General features: G+C 52.9%; 1 protein-coding gene across 2 annotated transcripts; it reads left to right on the top strand.

Annotated features, from left to right (window-relative positions):
• Positions 1-25: 25 nt before the first annotated feature.
• TRAIP (TRAF interacting protein) lies at positions 26-19406 on the top strand. Of its 2 annotated transcripts, none has more exons than XM_045200129.2 (15): positions 26-511; positions 5489-5546; positions 6071-6154; positions 8106-8145; positions 8693-8820; positions 10051-10142; positions 10588-10701; positions 11418-11505; positions 12105-12194; positions 12585-12673; positions 16726-16881; positions 18041-18089; positions 18307-18456; positions 18568-18618; positions 18829-19406. In XM_045200129.2, the coding sequence occupies exons 1-15, from the start codon at positions 414-416 to the stop codon at positions 18943-18945; spliced, it is 1404 nt and encodes a 467-aa protein (XP_045056064.1). In that variant the 5' UTR covers positions 26-413; the 3' UTR covers positions 18946-19406. The 2 variants fall into 2 exon arrangements, with proteins under 2 accessions (XP_045056064.1, XP_024422008.1); XM_024566240.3 differs by having other exon boundaries at positions 28-511; positions 10048-10142.
• The last annotated feature ends 45 nt before the right edge of the window (positions 19407-19451 follow it).

Genomic DNA, 19451 nt, shown 5'->3' with positions numbered 1-19451 from the left:
AGGGCCGAGGAGCCGGTGCTGCGCTGGCAAGCCTCGCATCAGCTCTGGTTTGCCCCAGAAAGCGTCCTGGCCAGCAGCGTAGCTGCTCCGGTTCCCGATCCAGCGCTGAGCTCTTAGGGTGCTGGTTATCCTCCCCAGAACCCTCTGAGATGTACCTCCGACTGGTTCCGGCCTCCGCTCCACCCCGAGATTCTAATTGGCCGCAGGGCCGTTAAGCCCCGCCCCTGAGGGTTCATCCAATCTGAACTCAACCTTGAGGTTCTACCTCCACGTTTAGTGTCGCCACTTCCGGTCCTACCCCGGAAGCCTAGCTGCAGAGCCAAATTTGAAAGAGCTGAGGCGCGGGGGCGCGGCAGAGAAGCTGGATCCTTCGCGGTTGCCTCGGCTGCCTGGGCCCGTTGAGTCCAGTGATCATGCCTATTCGTGCACTATGCACCATCTGCTCTGACTTCTTCGACCACTCGCGCGACGTGGCCGCCATCCACTGCGGCCACACCTTCCACCTGCAGTGGTGAGTGACTACTGGAGCGGGCTGGGCGCTCGCTCCAGTACGGCTACAGGATTATGGGGTGTCGGGCCTCTGGGCTGCCAGTCCCCGGATCCCAGACGGGTGATGAGGATGGTGCTAGACGGGGCCCCAAAGGAGATTTCCGACCTGGGCAGAGGAGAGTCGGGACAGGCTTTCCGCGGGAGGTGACAGCTGAACTGAGTCAGAGGGACCGAGTTAGTTCAGTGAAGATAGGAGTAGGGACATTCATGATCGGCTTGCGAAGAGATGTGACTTCAAAACTCAGCCCGGGCGGAGGTGAGCTTTCACCAAACTACCTTGTGTTTCTTCGAGGTAGAAACCTGGTAGGCCTCTGGCTACCCGATTTGTTGGGGTCTGCTTGATGGTTTGGAATGCTTCTCTCCAGAGTCATCTCTTTGGTCAGACACCGCAAGCAAAACTCAGTTAACATCTAAGGACAAGGAGGTGCTCCCTGATCAAGCCGTGCCGCTAACCCTATGGGACCATTCTGCTGATTACAGAGGGTGGGCAAAGATTCCTCTAGCAGCTGCGGATGGGCTGCTCCAGAACCTCTTTGCTCCTTTATTGTGGTAAACTATGCGTAACAAACTTTACCATTATTTTCTCTGCCTTTTTTTACTATATATATTTTATTGTAGTACAAGTATATAACATACAGTTTAGCTTTTTAACCATTTTTGGGCTGTTACAAAATATTTAACAAAAAATAAGTCAATATGAAAAAGTACAGAAGCCTATTTTAAAATAGACCCTTTGGAGAGGGGCGAACACGGCCAAGTTTATACTCTTTCTAAGGCTCTTACTATAGTATACTCTGTCTATACTCTTTTAAGAGTATAATCATTCTAACATGGTAGTGTTTCCTCCTTCTGCCACCATTTCGACATTGTTCTCTTGCCCACTAGTTGTCATTATCTATCCGCGAGCTCCCTGTGACAAGATTCCGAAAGGAATCAGATTCCCGCGGTGTTCCTTGGACATGTCTGCCACCATCTAATTTCAATGATAACTTCTTGTCCATAATTTTTTTTTTTAACTTGGGAGGGTGAGCTTTGTGCCAGGGATTGACTTGGTGAGCTCAGAGATGCCTTCCATTTGAACCAGTTTTAAGTGTACAAATCAGTGGCATTAAGTACGTTAACAAGGTTAACCATTGTTAACCATAATCAGTGTAACCATTACCACTGTCTATTTCCAGAACTTTTCCATCATTCCAGGCAAAGAACACTGTACCCATTAAACAGTAGCTCTCTATCTTCCACCTTCTGAAAACCCCTGGAGACCTCTATTTTACCTTCTGTCTCCTTGAATTTTCCTATTCTTGGTATCTCATAAAAGTGGAATCATACAATAGGTGTTCTTTTGAGCCTGGCGTAATGTTTTCAAGGTCAATCCATATCGTAGCACGTATGAGAATTTTATTCCTTTTTTAAAAGAGTATTTTTTAATTTTTAAAAAATTGATTTGAGAGAGAGAGAGATAGAAGCCATCAATTTGGGTTTCCACCCATTTATGTAGTTACGGGTTGGTTCCCATATATGGCCTGACCTGGGATCGAAGCCACCACCTTGGTATCCGGAAACTCTCTAATCCCCTGAGCTATCCAGCCAGGGTAAGAGTTTCGTTCCCTTTTGTGACTAAGTAATATTCTGATGTATGGAGATGCCACATTTTGTTTATCCCTTTAGATCTGTTAGTGGGCCATGGTTTGTTTCCATGTTTCGGCTATGATGAATTATGCTACTATAAATATTGGTATACAAGTAGATGTTCGAGTCCCTGCTTTTGTTTCTTTTTAAAAAATATTTTATTCATTTTATTTTTAGAGAGAGCGAGAGGGATGGAGAAAGAGAGGGAAGCATCGATTGGTTGTGACATGACCAGGGACTGAACCCTGGCTTGTGCTTTGGGAAGTAAACTGATGACCTTTCACTTTGTGGGATGATGCCCAACCAACTGAGCCATTTCGCTCAGCTTTCATTTCTTTTGGGTTATACCCAGAGGTAGAATTGGTAATTCCATGTTTAATTTTTTTAAAGATTTTATTTATTTATTTTTAGAGAGAGGGGAAGGGAGGGAGAAAGAGAGGGAGAGATATCAATGTGTGGTTGCCTCTTATGTGGCCCCCACTGGGGACCTGGCCTGCAACCCAGGCATGTGCCCTAACTGGGAATTGAACTGGCGACCCTTTGGTTCACAACCCACGCTCAATCCACTGAGCTACACCAGCTAGTGCTATGTTTAGTTTTTCTTGAGAAACTGCCTTACTGTTTTCCGTACCGACTGCACTAGGTTTCCAATTTCTCCACATCCTTGTCAACACTTGTTATTTTCTGTTTTTGTTTTGTTTTTATAGTAGCCATCCTAACAGGTATCTTCTTTTTTAATGTGTGTGTTTGCAGCTATCAGTTTCCCTCTTAGCACTGTTTTTGCTATATTTCATAAGTTTTGGCATATTGCGTTTTCATTCACTTTAAGGTATTTTCTAATTTCCCTTGTAATTTTGTTTTTACCTATTGGTTGTTTAAGAGTGTGTTGTTTAATTTCCTTGTATTTGTGAATTGTCCATTTTTCTTCTGTTATTGATTTTTAGTTTCATTCCATTGTGATCAGCAAAAATACTTTGTATGATTTCAGTCTTTGAAAAATTAAGACTTGTTTTGTGGCCCAACATATGGTCTATCCTGGAGAATGTTCCATGTGCACTTGAGAACAATGTGTGTTCGGCTGTCATTGGGTGGAGTATATGTCTGTTAGATGTAGTTGCTTTATTTCATTGTTCAAGTTCTGTTTCTTATTGTTTTGTCTGTTATTGAAAGTGTAGGGTATTGACATCCTCAATTTTTGTTGTAGAACTATCTATTTCTCCCTTCGATTCTCTCCAATTTTTTTTCATATATTTTTGTGCTTTGTTGTCAGGTGTATATGTGTTTATAATTGTTATTGCTTCTTGGATTGAAACATCAATATATAAAGACCTTTGTCTCTTGTAACCTTTTCTATTTTTTTTTCTCCTTAAAGTCTATTTTTTTCTGACAATTAATTAGGCTCCTCAGCTCTCTTTGTTAATATTTTTCTTATCCTGGTTGGGATTCATTAAATTTCTTCACTTTGTGGAATGATTTCTTTAATTAATTTTGGAAAATTATTGGCCATTATTTCTTCATGTATTGACTCTATTCCATTATGTCTTCTATATTAGCTTCTCATTTCTGCTATAACAAATTACCACCGACTTAGTGACTTACAACAACACAAATATGTTATCTTATAGCTCCAGAGGTCAGAATCCCAAAACGGGTTGTGCTGGGTTTAACTCAAGGTTCGTAGGTGGGGCTTCCCTTGGCTCATGGCCCCTCTCTCCATCTGCAAAGCCGGCCGTGTTACCTCTTCAGATCTCTCTGTACGACTCTGACATTCCTGCCCCACTTGTAAGTATCCCCATGATCACATGGGGCACACCTGGAAGGATAATCCCCCGTCTGAAGACCCCTAATAAACCACATCTGCAAAATCACTCTTGTCATATAAGGTAAGGTATTCACAGGTTTTAGAAATTAGGATGTAGACTTCTCCGGGGAGGACATCATTCTCCCTAACATTCTTCCTGAAACTCCTAATTGTGTGTATGCCAGATCGACTCACAGCATCTTCTATATTGCTTACATCTCTTTAATTCTCAGTGTCGCCTCCGACCAGTCGTTCAGTTTACTGATTCTTCAGCTGTGTCTAAACTGCTATTAAACTCATCCACTGAATTCTTAATTTTGGCCATTTTTTTCAGTTTTAGCATTTCTGTTTGGTCACCTTTTATTTTCTGATTCTCTACCGATATTTCCAGTCTTGGTCTGATTTATTTAGCGTGGTGTGTCGTGGCCTGTGTCAGACAGTCCCAGTGTCTGATGTCTCCGTGGGGTGTTCCAGCTGGCACTTCTAGCGCTTTTTTCCTTGTGTGACTGTTTACTTAAAAAAAAAAACACAACTATTTTGTTGAAATATAACCTATCACATAAAAGTATACGTATAGTAAAGGTATGGCTTGCACAATTTTCACAAACTGAAGGAGACAGGAAAGAAGACATCAGCACCCCAAAAACCTTGTGCACCCGTCCGGTACCCCCTCAACGCCTCTCCCGCACACACGAGGATACCCACCGTCCTGACTTCCAACAGCATAGATGAGTTTTGCCTACTGGTTTTCTTTGTGTAAATGAAATCGTACACAGTATACCTTTTTTTGCTATCTGGCTTCTCTTCCTCTGTGTTATGTTTATGTGATTCATTTATAACATTCTTCTTAGTTGTAGATTCATTCATTCTCATTGCTGTGTAGTATTCTATTGTGTATGGTTCCCTTTGATTATATGTTGTGTGTAGTATCTGAAAAGTTATTTATAGAAAAGAGGCCTAGGACGATGGTATCATCTTCCAGAAAGCATTGTTTTTCCCTTGTCCTTGGGCATGGGAGAGCCCACTAGTAGGGGACAACTTTAAAGTTTAAGGCTTGAGGTTTTGTTGGACCAGCCCGATAGATGATGCAAAACTGGGCTGTGTTTTGCTTTTACTGCTTCTTGCTTTTACTTCTAGTTTTCCCTTCCTTTGAAAATATAGCCTTCTGGAGTCCCAGCTAAAGAGGGAGCATTATTAGGATCCCCATCTCTGAGGGGTCCTGGGTTTTGACTGTTGCTCCCTAGCAAAGCCTAGAAGGTCCACAAGAGAGCAGCTCAATGGTGGGAAGGGCCAAGCCAACAGGGCCAGAAAAGGGCCAAGTGGTCAGAATGCCTGTGCCAGCAGGCCTCGTGGGGTGTGCTGTCACCGCCGTGGCACTGCCCCCTGTGTGGACAGGCATTGGTTGAGGAAGGGCAGGACAGGCCCTTTTGTGGTCAGGGTGCCTACCTGGCCTGTATGTCTCCAGCCAAGCCATGGCTCACCAGTCTGTTTTTCTGTGTCTCATTGCAGCCTCATCCAGTGGTTCGATACAGCACCCAGTCGGACCTGCCCACAGTGCCGCATCCAGGTGAGGGTGGTGGGGTGGGAACACCTCAGCCTAAGGCATCTTCTTGCCAGCGAGCAGGAATGAGGAAAGGTTTCTGAAGCTGATACCTTTCTTTGACCCTTTTGGACCCTCGTGGTTGGAGGCTGGTTGAACCTCACTAGTGCTTTTGAGCGGCTCAGCAGGCCTGCTTATGCCCGCAGGTAGCTGGCAGATACACTCATTGCCTGGGTCATTCTTTCCCTGGGCAGACTTGGCCCCCTTCCCTGCCTTTCCCCATTTTCTCAATGCCCAGTACCCAGAGTTGGGGAGTCTTCTGAGTGGTCACCATCTGGGTCTGCAGAGGCATGGCTTCAGTGACCAACCAAAAGTGGCACCGGCTTGGGGCACTATTGGAGGGCACAACAGTGGTTGTCCGCCTCCAAGGGATGCGGTGTGACAGGTCAGGCCTGAGGACAGGCCTGGCTGCGTGTTAGGCTACACGTACCCGCATCCTCCCTGCCCACGACCCAAGCGTGCACTCACGCTCTTTCTTGTTCCCCCTCCAGGTCGGCAAAAGAACCATTATCAACAAGCTCTTCTTTGACCTTGCCCAGGAAGAGGAGGGTATCCTAGACGCCGAATTCTTAAAGGTACCCAGAATGTATCTCATGCTACTGAACCCCCAGCCCTCTGAGAGTTCTTTCTGCCCCCACCCAGGGAGAGTACCCAGAGTAGGAGGTGGATTTCCGGAGGGGAGACTTTACAGAGAGTTCAAGGCAGAGGCAAGGAGAACAGAGCACAAGGGAAGTTGAGACCATCATTGGAGACACGCCCTGTGAGCCTTCCCTTTGGGACTTCAAAGCAATCCCGACCTGGGGTCGGAGTGCCTTTCTCAAAGCCCCATACCTTGCCAAGGCTCTGCGACCATCCTCCGTGGCCCACTTTGCTGCTGGGACCGTTAGGGATAGATTAGAAAACTCTTCTAGTCCTCAGCCAGGGAAGATATATGGACCCTTTGTTTACAAACCTGGCTATGTCTCAAAACTTCCCGGGGAGCTCGGCCTACACTGGGTGCCTGTGCCTTTCCCAGGCCAGGAATAGAGGGCAGAGCCCCTGGAAACAACATGTGCAGCCGGGGTAGAAACCCACAGTGCAGGCGAGGATGGGTGCGTTCCCTCCTACACTCCTACTGCTTTTCCTCCAAGTCTGAGATGCAGCTTCCTGTGTGCACAAGGGGGCTGGATGGGTGGAAACCTCTTGAGGAAGTGGGACTGGGGTTCGCAAGTGAACCTGGACGCTGAGGGTTAATTTGCTGGGCATCTGTCAGATTAGGGCTCATTTGGCCCTGGCTCCAGGGTGCCATGATGTCCTTGAAACCTCACTGCTTCAGGAACATGGAGCTTTTGTGCTTAAAGCCAGCATGTTCATCGTCATGGTAACTGCTCCCAGTTTTAAGCTGTGTTCTCCCTGTGATACAGGCAACAAAGGCAGCTCCATTTCTTTCTGGCTTTCAAAGCCAGACCTGGGAGACAGGGAGGCAAGGGCTTGGAACGCATCCTGCTTGCGTGTGGCAGGAGCCAGGGGCCCAGGGGTAGTTTTTCTTCTCAGGCAGTCCCTGTACATCCTTCTCAACCCACCACTTCCACCTCGAGATGCTCAGCCTACACTGACCAACCCAGCCACCGAACGCACCTGCCCCAGAGTCCAGAGTAGAGTTTGGCCACATGGGGTTTATCCACCTACTGGGTCACATGTGAGGTTCTGAGTCTGTGTTGATCTGGGAAGGGTGATCTGGAGGAGGATTTGTCTGGATTCCATCCAGCTACCCTCATGGACCCTTGGCCAAGCCTTTTGCTTCTACAGAGCTTGCTTTTCCTGCTTATGGACGAGGCCCTTCTCTTGCCCACGGGGACGTTGAATCCTCCGGACTCCCGAGTGGGAGCTGGGCTCATTTCTGCCCCAGCCTCTCAGCGGTTCTGCAACAGTGCTCCGCAATGCACACACAGGCTTCAGAGGCTCACACAGCCTGCTCAGAGCCCAGCGCGTGCGAGGTTTCACCCAGGGGCCCAAAGCTGTCCCGGCTCACTGACCATATACGATTCTGGGGCTGGAATATCTGTGGTACACAGAGCCAGCTTAGAGCTTGGAAGAAAGTTGAGCTGAAGCAGGCAGAACCCCAGGGTGGAGGGAAGGAGTGGTAGCCCAAGGTCCTTGGCTGTGCCCACTTTGCATCCCCGCTGAGTGCAGCTGGTGCCCAGAGAGGGTGCAGACTGGCCCAGGGCTGGGGAAGCAATGGAAGCTGCTGCCAGGAGACTGAGTGCACAGGCCCAGCTTCACGTCTCTTACCTCTGTTCTGCCTCTTTCCCTGTCTTGGGGTCTTGCCCCTGAAATTATTTCCCCTCATCTTGCCTAGTTTTTAAAAAGGCACACAGAGTTGAAGCAAGGCATATCTCTGCATTGTTGGCTTAGCTTGACCTTGAGGTACAGCAGAGAGCAACAGGCTTCATCCTCCCCTCCTGGGCCTGCCCACAGCCCGTGGGAGGCCGAGGGGAGGCCGGCTGTGGTGTTTTGCTGCTGCTTATGGTGGATGTTGCCTTACAGAATGAACTGGATAACGTCAGGGCCCAGCTTTCCCAGAAAGGTGAGTTAGCAAGAGACAACGGGCTGTGGGCTGCCTCGGACTTGCGAGCTGACGGGAGCGGCGCTGGGAGGAAAGCCTCCAGCCTGCTGGTGGAGCCAAGGCCTCACCCTGCTCTGTGTGCCAGAGTGTCTTGCCAGCACTGGTGACTGAAAGGGAGAGGAAGGGGAGGTGACTGAAGCCGTCCGCCTTGCGCAGAACTCGGGCTGGGAGGGGCTACCTGGTGCAGCAGAGTGTTTGTAGCAGAGGTGTTTGGCAGGAGCCTGCACGACTTCTGGGATGATGAAATAACTAGACCCGGGGGAGTGGGGAGCAGTGGAGTGTTTACTGAGGTAGACCCAAGCCGCAGAAAGAGGGTCTCGTCCCATGAATGAGACTCTAGCTCGGCTTTGGGACATGCCAGAGAGAGAAGCCCGCCACCCAGTTTTCTGGCCTGGGACTTGCTCTTCACCTGTCTCTGGGGTGGGGTGCTGGAGCCCAGAAGCCCAGGTTCTCATGCTGATAAGTAGATGGGTCTGTCCCTGCCCTCCCCCGCCCCCACCCGCTCTAGAGAGGGAGAAACGGGACAGCCAGGACATCATCGACACTCTGCGGGCCACACTGGAAGAACGCAACGCCACTGTGGAATCTCTGCAGAGGGCCTTAGACGAAGCTGAAATGCTGTGTTCCACCCTCAAGGTGGGTCCCCAGGTCCTGTGGGCACAGTTGATGGGAGACATAGCCCCAACCCTGGGCTCACCACGCTAGGCTCACCTGCTGCTGCCTCGGGCAGCACTTGGCAGCAGTGGTAAAATGGGGGCGAATCCCCTGGTCCGCAGGCCCCCCACACTGTACCCCCCCCCCCCCCCCCAGCTTGTGAGACAATGGCCACATTGACCACACTTAAAAATTTTGTCCCAAGTAGTTTGGAGAGGTGAGGGCTTCCCCGCACTTCATGGAGGGGCTGCTCAGCCACGACCTTGGGGAGGCTGGGCCATGTTTCCAGAGTGGTTTGTACTCCACCGATGAAGCCAGCCTGGAGAAACCGCCATCCGCACTCTAGTCCTTGGTTGGGCTGCTCTCTGGAGCCAGATCAAACAGCACCCCAGAGAGGAGCAGCGGCCTTTGAAGTTGGCTGTGCTGAGCTGACCGGGCAGATGAAAGCCTGCAGAGCCAGCCGTTCCAGATCCAGATGCATTTTCTGTCAGCCTGGGTTGGTGAGCCTCTTGCTCTCCAAGGCGCATGAGGCGGTTGATCTGAACCCACAATTGGTATTCTGGCCTTGTAGCTGGGAGCGGTCATTGCGGGATGCCATTTGAGAGGGGAAGGGAGGCATCCTTGTGAACAGACTGGGTCCCAGGGTGTTCATTGTCCATGTTACCACTTGGTGGCTAGTCTGGATCACGTGGCCTGGCCAGTGGAGGGGAAGGAGCGACCAGCACCTGGCTGCAGAGCAGGCACCTCTGACAGCGTTCCCAGAGGTGGGGTGGTCTTGTGCCGAGGGCAGCCTGGCCGCTGCCCCTGGCTCAGCCCTGCTGTCCTGGCCACTGTCCGGGATGGTGGGTCTGGATGGTGGAGAGTGAGGCCTGGCTTTGTGCTTCAGGCTTCTCCAGCTCTCTGCACAGCATGCGCCATGAGGCTGGGGCACAGGAGTGTGGCAGCCCACAGGGGCCTGGGGATGCTGGCAGTGGGCTGCACCTATGGTAAGACCTATCTCGGGATGCAAGCAAGGAGGTGAGGAAGCTGCTGGCCTAGGGCCTCTTAGTGGAAAAAAACACAAGCTAGAGTAGGGCCCAGGAGCCCTGGCCCCAGAGGGTTGGGGACGCATGGTTCTCAGCGTCTGCAAAAGCAGAGAGTCCTAGGGTGGAGCCACCGCACCCCCCCCCCCCCCAGCAACAGGTATATGTGGGTGTGTTTGCTCTTCAGAAGCAGATGAAGTTCTTGGAGCAGCAGCAGGATGAGACCAGACAAGCACGGGAGGAGGCCCGCCGACTCAGGGGCAAGATGCAGACCATGGAGCGGTGAGCTTGGAGCCGGGGCTGACCCTGTGCGTTGCTCCCAGGGCCCCCGGGTGGCACAGCTCACAGGATTACAGCGGGAGTTGAGTCACCTCTGGCTCTAATCTCCATCAGCTGCGGGGGGCCTCAGGCCAGCTGGGTCTCTTTGCTCAGGCTCTGGGCACCGGTTGCCTGTGGCCACATGATCTGGCAGGTCTTTTGCTCTAAGAACTGCTCTCGGGGACTCCTGACCTTGAGGACCTCTGTCAGACCCCCTCTACCCCAGCAGCAGCCCTCCAGCTGTGCTCAGCTCTGCTGTGGAGCCTTTCTTTGGGCAGACCCGCCTGCTAAGGCATCCTAGCAGGCCAGGCTGTCACCATAGCAACAGTAGCAAGGGGAGGTAGAGCTGCACTGGGTACCTACCCATCAGCCTCCGTATTTTAAATTCCGTGGGCTGGGTGTTTTTCAGGATTGAGCACCTACTCAAGAGCCAGCGGCCTGAAGTGGAGGAGATGATCCGAGACATGGGCGTGGGCCAGTCAGCAGTGGAGCAGCTGGCTGTGTACTGTGTGTCCCTCAAGAAGTGTGTACTCTGGCCCCTCTGTCCAAGCCCAGGAGCTGAGCCATGGCACCCCAGCCATGCCTCTCCACCTGCTGCCCCTCTCTTGCAAGGCAGAGCAGGTGGAGTTAAGGGGCAAGCTCTGGGGCCATGCTGCCTCGGTTTGAACCCCGACCCTACCTCTCACCATGTGGCCAGAGCCAGTTTTTTAGCCTCTGTGACCCTCAGCTTACTGAATGGAGATAGTAATGACTACCCTCTTAGGGTTATTGAGAGAATTGAGTGATTATAGCGTTATTCTAAGGAGGTTGGCACAGCTCTGTGAGCTATCAGCCCTGTTGTGGTATGTGCAGCCTATTGCCCATCAGCACTGTTACTGACCCTGCCTGCTTGCGCCAGAAACTTCACGCAGATTCTCCAGCACTGTGGGTAGGAGGTTGGGGAAACAGGCGCTGAGGATCTCAGCTGCCTCCTGGTGGGGCCAGGTGGTATAGGGGCCTCCTGAGTGAGGCCAGGGCTTCCTGCACACGTTCTCAAACCACCAGCACCTGCAGGGTAGGCAGAGCATGGCTCTCCCCGCACTGGGTGCGGGGCCCTCCTCAGCACTAGTCTGCTGAGCTCAGGCGTCAGAGTAGGAAAGAGAACAGGGGAGGGGTTGGGCTGGGTTTTTTGTTTGGCTGGTGCTGAGTCTGGCCAGTGGGTGTCTTGTTCTGACCACTCTCTCTTTGGCCCTTGTGCAGAGAGTACGAGAACCTAAAAGAGGCACGGAAGGCCTCAGGGGAGCTAGCTGACAAGCTGAAGAAGGACTTGTTTTCTTCTAAAAGCAAGGTACCTTGATGGGGAGCAGAGGGCGAAGGGAAAGGTGGCTGTTCTTTTTCCACGCTCGCTCACGTCTCCTGAGCAAGGCCAATGGGGCCTGGTGGTGCAGCCGATTCCATGGGGCTGTCGGGATGACTCACGGAGATGGGTTACCGGCCTTCACTGGCATTGGCTGTGGCCACGTGGCCTGTCCGTTTAGGGTGGCAGGTTATGCAGGTACTCTCCTAACACGTGCTTCCCTCTGCTCTTCCTGGTTCCTGGGCACGTCTCAGCTGGCGGGAGAGCACAGGTCCCAAATGTGACAGCTGCAAAGGTCTGCTTTTGTACCAGGCCCAGAACAGGAGGGCTCTTAGAACCTGACTCGGGCAGCACAGTCGCTCTTATTTCTGGGCCCGGTGCGTCAGTGCCTGCAGGGTAGAAGGAGCAGCCCTTGCTCCTGGGCGGCTCCAGAAGGACATTGCTGGACTACAGCTCAGCCCCCTGGGGCTGGGGTCTCCCTCATGTGTCCCCATAATCTTCTGGACCCTGGACTACCATGAGCACGCACTGGGTAGCAGCTGATCGGGGCGGAGAACACGGCTCATCCTTTCTTCCCTATACTTTTGCAGTTGCAGACAGTATACTCGGAACTGGACCAGACCAAGTTGGAGCTGAGGTCGGCCCAGAAGGATTTACAGAGTGCCGACAAGGAAATTGTGGTGAGGGTCACCCCTGGCTGAAGGGGAATGAGGGGTGGTTTGTGTGCCCTCCAAGAGCAGCACTGGGCTAGCTGTGCCTGGAACCTGTGCACCAGTCGGCGCTGGTGGTTCTGGGCTCCATGCACCCTCCTGGGTCAGCGTGGGTCAGGACCTTGACCCCAGTTTGGAGCCTGGGCAAACAGCATCGCGGGGCTTCCCTCAAAGTCTGTGCTGTACCTGCAGCTCTGAGATCAGCAGAGGAAGGGCTTTGCCTCCACAGCCCGACAGTGGGTTTCAGGCCTTGTTCTGTTCCCAGAGGCCTTGCCTTCTGCACGTTGTTCACGTCCTCAGCAGTCTGCCTGTACTTGATGCCTCGCCTTTCTTTCACACTTTTCTCTTTCCTTCCCCAAGAGCCTGAAAAAAAAGCTAACAATGCTGCAGGAAACCCTGAACCTGCCGCCAGTGGACAGGGAGACCGTGAACCGCCTGGTTTTAGAGAGGTTGGTCGACCCTCTGGGGTGGTCGGGGCCTCAAGCTGGAAGAGCTCCTTGGGAAGGGTCTTCACTCCCCCTGGCTCTGGTGGGGTGGGTGGTCCACGTGGGCGTGAAGGCTGTGGTCCTTCCGCTCTGAGATAGTAAAGATTTAGCTGGAGAGCAGCTTTGAGGCAAGTTCTGGGCTCTGACAAGGAGAGGCCAGGGTGGGCCGGATAGGGCGTACAGGTGGTGGGAGAAGGGGGAACAGTGTTGACTGTCTCCGGGGGCAGCCTGTCTATGGGATGGCCCACCAGATGCATTTGTCAGCCCCAGATTCTGAAACAAACAGTAAACCATTCACCAAAATAATTCCCCTCTGGTCCTGGGAATGTGTGCGTGGGAGCTGCCAGCAGAGGGAGCTGAGAGGCAGAGGGATGCAGGTCCCTGCCTGGAGCACTCACCCCTGCCTGCTCCTGAGTGTCCCATCCTCAGGGCAATCTCTCACCTGGCCTGCCAGCTGAGGGCCCAGACAGAGACCACAGCACCCGGCGACCTAGCCAGCCTTTTACTGAGCCACTCTCAGTGTCCTTTGGGAAGTCATTCTGCGCCCTCTTCCCCGCGTCCTGGCAGCTCCTGGAGCCTGCCCATCTAACTTCTGGGGCCTCCTGCCCCTTTCCCTGGCCACCACCTTCCCCGTATGGCTTGTGGCCCATCCTCTCACTCATTCTATGGGGACCTGCGGCTCCCTGGCCATGCTGCTCTCCCAGAATTTCAGGGAAGTCTATGAGTGCTGATGGTGGTTGCCTGTTCCATTTGTCACAGTAGGATTATCCTTTACTCCCATCATTTTAGGATAGCCTCAGGTGGTAACTAGCACCCCCAACTATAGAGAGGGTATTTGGAAGACATCAAGGACCCCATGGGCCCCTGACCGCCAGGCTGAAGGGAGTTGGAGAGGCCTTTGCTTAGGGAAGGCCTGCCAGGTGCCATGAGTTCGTAGAGGAGACATTGCTGTCCCCATGCCATGCAGGTGATGGGTCTGCCCAGGGCCTTTGTTCTGTGTTGGAAAGGTGGGCTTTGAGTATCTTGCTCCGCCTCCTGAGGACTCCGGCACGAAGCCTTGTTCATAGACCACGGTGGGTGTCCCAGAGATGACGATGTCAGCCAGGAGGGCCTCAAGCCGGCACCTCAGCCAGTGAGGGAAGGCTCTTCCTCCTTGTCTGACAGATGGAAGGTGGGAAGGAAGGAAAGTCCCTTGGCAGGAAGGGAAACAGAGTTCGAGCTTCATGAAAGAAGGGTGTCAGGAAGCGGTCTGAGCGGACGAGAACAGTCCATAAGAGCCAGATGTGGGTGTGGGGCACTGAGTGGGTGTGGGGCACTGTGAGATTTTCTGGGCCTTGAGTTTAGTTCTGTGGTTGGCCAGGAGATGCAAGTGAAGAAGACTGCCTTGGCTTGAGCCAAAGCTGGGCATGTACCATGGGCACCACTGGACAAGGCGTGAGGGGATGGCAGCAGGAAGCCCGGAGGTGACACACCTGGAGGGCAAAGTGGCTGCTCCAGCCAGACCCTGCCCACCTCGTGATGCACCTCTTCCAACCCAGGGCCGGACGTGCCAGGGCTGGTCACTTGTGGCAGGGTTCCAGATACTACGAAAGGTTGGCATAAGGGGTTCTGGCTGCTGCTTTCTGGTGTAGTTCCCAGGGAGGGAAACAAAGCAACTGGCATGGAGTTGGTTTGAGGTGGGTTCATGCAGGCAAGGAACGGGGAGAGCTGCAGGGGCTTGGCTGGGGAAAGGAAGTGATGGTTCAAACCTTCCCACATGCTTACCCACCCGAAGCAGGGCAGGTGGTTCCCTTTGCTCTGATTGGCACACCCTGGTGGGCTCCTTGCCAGGGTCTAGTACCCCCATGTCGCAGCCCTCTGTCCCGAGCAGTGGGAGTAGGGCCTTGGGCAGCTCTGGGCCGGTACTGGGGAAAGGGAAGAGAGGGGCCCCTGCCACTCCCCAGAGTTCTCCTCTGACCACAGGAGCCGGGGAGCCCCACCAGGCCTGGATGGGTAAAAAAAATCCTATTGGCTACAATTTTCTAATAGAATATGCCCCCCAACATGAAAGAAAAAACACATTCATTGCCAAGAGTTTGGAAAATAAGGACTTATTGCAGTATGCGTCCTTGCCGTCCTTTTCCTATAGGTGGCACGGGGGTGGGGGGCCGAGGGAGAGGTGTGTGTCCCAAAACACGTGTGTACACTATATGTATGGTTTTCCCAAATCATAACCAAGTGTATCAGCATTTGAGTGTACACAGTTCACTGGTGTTCCATGCATTCACGCTGTGCTGCCATCCTCGCCATCCATTGCCAGAATTCTTCGCATCTTGAAAAACTGAAACTCCGTACCCACTAAACACTAACTCCCCAGTTTCTGCTCTTCCCCCAGCTGCTGGCAACCAGCACTACACTTCCTGTCTCCGTGATTTTGACTGTTCTAAATACCTCGTATAAGTGCGTCATTTGGCATGTCTTTCTGCGACTGGCCTAATCCACTTAATGTCCCCGAAGTCCACCCATGGTGTAGCATATCGCAGAATTTCCTTTTTTTAAAAAAAGAAAAAGCTGGAAAATAGTCCACTGTGTGTGCACACCACATTTTGCTTCTCTGTTCATCGGTGGATGGACACCTGGGTCGCCCCCATGTTTTGGCAGTTGCAAGCGATGCTGCTGTGAACACGGATGTGCAAATGTCTCTCTGAGACCCTGCTTCCAGTTCTTCGGGACACATACTCAAAAGTGGAATGGCTGGGTCACGTGACATTCTAGTTTTAATTTTCCGTGGAGCTGCCTTTCTGTTTTCCGCAGCGGCCGCCCTATTTACCTTCCCAGCAACAGTGCGCGTGCGTCGAAGTTTTTTCACCTCCTTACCAACCCTTGTTATTTGGGGTGTTTTTTTTCTTTTTCTTTTCTTTTTTTTTTTGATAGTAGCATCCCGACAGGTGTGAAGTGGTATTTCATGGTAGGTTTGATTTTCATTTCCCTAATGATTAGTGATATTGAGCATCTTTTTAGGGGCTCATTGACCATTTGTAAATCTCCTTAGGAGAAATATCTGTTTAAGACCTTCACCCATTTTTGAATCAGGTTGTTTGTTTTCTCATTGTTGAGTTTCTATTGATCTCTATAGATTTTAATTTTTTATCAAAGGTAGGATTTGCGAATGTTTTCTCCTGTTCTGTGGATTGCCTTTTTACTCTGTGATAGTATCTCTCGATGCAAAATTTTAAATTTTATGTGAAGTATAATTTGTTTTTTCTTTTCTTGCCTATTATACATAGAGTTTCGTGTTGCTTTTTAAATTTAACATGTGGGCATTTCCCCATATTATTAAGTTTACTCTTCGAAAACCCTACTTTAAAAAATTTGTTTTTAAATCTTTACCTGAGGATACGTTTACCGATTTTAGAGAGAGGGGGAGAAACATCAGTGTGGTCCATCGTTGCCTCCTCTGTGGGCCCCGGCCGGGGACCAACCCGCAACCTGGGTGTGCGCTCTGCCTGGGAATCTCACCCGCGGGCTTTCCGTGTACGGGACGACGCTCTAACCCACCGAGCCACCCGGCCAGGGCTGGAAACCCACTGTAATGTCTATCACATTCAAGCCTCGAAAGTGCCGGCCCCCAAGGGAGGTCATTTTGACGGTTTCTAATATTGTGCCTTTTTGCCATAAGCAGTACCGGAGGGGACATCCGTTTACATCTGTCTGTGGTCACAGCTCTGGCCCCTTGCACTGCGTTCTGAGAAATGAGGCTTCGTGGTCAAAAGATAGCAGTAGCCTTCATACAGTGGGGTTTCGTGTGGATTTTTGCTTGCTTCCTTTCACGTCTCCCACACTTCCACTGGTCCCATGACTGTGTGGAAGACTACGCCAGGTAGCTTCCTCTGTAGAGATTAGGGCTTCCTTGCAGAGTGGCCCTGAGCCAGGTATGGGCCCCGGGACCCTGGAGCCAAGCCTTCTCTGATGCTCGGGGGGCTGTTGTCCCGGGCTGCCCCTGTGGTCCTGAGTAACCTGTCTCTCTGTGCCTCTAGCCCAGCCCCTGTGGAGATGCTGAACCTGAAGCTTCGGCAGCCAGCCTTCAGTGATGAGATCGACCTCAATGCCACTTTTGATGTGGATACGCCCCCAGCCCGGCCCGCTGGCATTCAGCATGGCCACGCCAAGAAGCTCTGCCCAGAGACGGCACAGTAAGTAATAGGCCCTGGCCCTGTCTACAGCCTAGAGGGAGGATGGCTAAGAAATCTCTGTAGGCCCCGGCCTTGACTATGGCTTTGGTTCCGGCCACCTTTCCTTTCCTCTCCTAAGTACTCTCTCTGTCACAGCCTTCTCTCACTTGTGTCCTTACCCTTCACCGTCACCCTTCAGGCAAGGGTGTTGGGATGTGAATTGGAGAGAACGCAGGGGTCCCAGTGGGGGCAAGTACTGGCTGATGGTGTGATGGGTAAGTGCTCTTGGAACGCCTGCCCACCAGGGTCCTGAGCCAGGGACCCTGCACCTCCTCCTCCTTTGTGTGCCTGTCACACTCATGTCTGAGACGGGGCCCCCAAACCTCCGCAGCCTCAGACTGGCAGCAAATGGAGGGTCTTCCCATGGTTTTCCTGTGGCCCCATCGCAGCTCTGGGGACGGGAGCAGAGGGTCCAGAGTCAGCAGGCCCTGCCCCTGCCCCTGTCCTCATGGCTTTGAGAAGCCACAGTGTCAGCTGTATGTCACCATCCTCCCACCCACCTAGGAAAATACAGGAGAGAGGGTGTCCAGCTGCTGGGTCCCCAGGAATGGAACGGAAACACTGCACCCAGCTCTGGAGCTGGGAACAGGAAGCCAGGGCCTGGGGCCGTGATCTGTTGTGCCCCAGACCCTGCCTGCACACAATATCTAGATTATCTAGGGAGATGGCCTGGCCCTGTGTTCTGAGAGTACTTTATGGGCTGCTGGCCTTACTGAGGGTCTCATGGAGCGGTAGCCCGCCTCTGGGCAGACAGGATGAGGCCTGAGCTCGTGAGATGCGTCTGCCTGTATCAGGGCATGATGGAATCATTGGGCTCTCCTGCCCCACACAGCCTGGGACATGGCGAGGTGCCTGCGGGTTTGGGGAGCATTGCAATTAGCCTACCCCTGAGCGGAAGCCACAAGACTAGGAAATGTTTCAGCCTCCCCTGCCTCCACCACTCTGGCAGCTGTGGCTGTCCAGCAACTCATAGATCTGCACTTGGAGGGAGGGTCACTGAGGGGCCCCACCTAGCACTACAGTAGCCGTGCTACACGGTGGCTCTGCAAGGGGTATGTCCTGAGCCCAACCACCCTGTCCCTGTGCTTGCTCACCTGCCTCTTGCCCTTATGTCTCACAGCTCTCCCAATCAGGACGTTCCCAAGAAGGTGCCCAAAGTCCGCAGGCAGGTAAGGCTCCCCAGTCAGTCGCCATCTGGTCCTGGCCCGGACTGAGTGTGAAGCTGGGCTTCTGCGAGGGCAGGGTCTTGCCAACGCCCTCTCAGCCCTATCCAAGGACCAAGGCCCTTCAGAGCCACCCTTGGAACCATGCTCGTGGTCCACCACTGCCCACCCCTCCGTGTCGCCATCCAGCTCATCAGGTCTGGCTCTGGTGTGTCCCCTGCAGGAGACCCAGCTCTCACTGGGCGGCCAGCACTGTGTAGGAGAACCAGATGAGGAGCTGGCTGGCGCCTTCCCTCTCTTCATCCGGAATGCCGTCCTGGGCCTGAAACAGCCCAAGAGAGCCAGGGCAGAGCCCTGCCGCAGCACAGATGCAGTGAGTATGGCTTCTCACAAGTGACAAGTGCCAGCCCTCTCAGGAGGGGGCATGGTGGCCAGCCCCCCCCAGCTCATTAGCCTGGTCCACTCATCTCTTCTTTTCCTTTAGGTACGAACAGGCTTCGATGGTCTTGGGGGCCGGACAAAATTCATCCAGCCTGTATCCTTGTTCTGTGGTCTTGGGCGAGCTGAGCTACCGAGCCCACACCATCCCCCACAGGTGCCCCAGGCCCCAGCCTGCTGGGGGCTGCAGCCTCACAAGTGCAGAGCCAGGCCTCACTGAGTACAGCAGGGTGGCCCACCCCCAGTCTCAGCCTTTCTGCCCTGCACCCCAATCCCCTTTCAGCCTTTTCCTTGACATCTCCTTCAGACTGACACAACTATGATCCGCCCACTGCCAGTGAAGCCCAAGGCCAAGGCCAAGCAGAAAGTGGCCAGGAAAGGGTTCCCCGCCTCCCAGGCCAAGCTGGACACTTTCCTGTGGTGAGAGAACAGCGCACCCGATTGATGGCCACATAGGTGCCTCCGACCTGTACATCCAGGACTGGCTCAGTGGGGGTTGTGGGGCAGGGCCCCTCTTCCGGGACCAGCCTCGAGCGCAGTGGTGGACAAGAAGGTGGGGCTGAGGGTAAGGCCCAGAGGATGTGCTTTTCCATAGCACACCCTGCCTCACCCCCACCATACTGGGCCTAGCGGTCACCATTGCCACCAGCAGGGCTTGCTGCTTGCCGTAGGCTCCTATTTATTGCCAGGACCAGATGTTGGGCTGCTTCTGATCGTCCACACCAGGGTTGGCTGTATGGACCAAGGTGCTTGAGGCTTCCCAGGCAGCCTCAGCCTGCCTCTGGCTTCCTACTAGGCATGGCCTGGGCCAAGCAGAATGGAGGATGAGGGGCGGTGGTGGGAAGAGGATGGGGGCAAGGTTTCTGTGCTGAAAATAAAAAAAGAGACTCTTTCCTTCCTGGGTCTGGGAGCATAAATTTGCACTTTGGA

This window comes from Desmodus rotundus, chromosome 8 (genome assembly GCF_022682495.2).
Source record: "Desmodus rotundus isolate HL8 chromosome 8, HLdesRot8A.1, whole genome shotgun sequence".
NCBI lineage: Eukaryota > Metazoa > Chordata > Mammalia > Chiroptera > Phyllostomidae > Desmodus > Desmodus rotundus.
The sequence above is the reverse complement of the archived record's forward strand: the minus strand, read 5'-3'. Positions and strand labels throughout refer to the sequence as shown.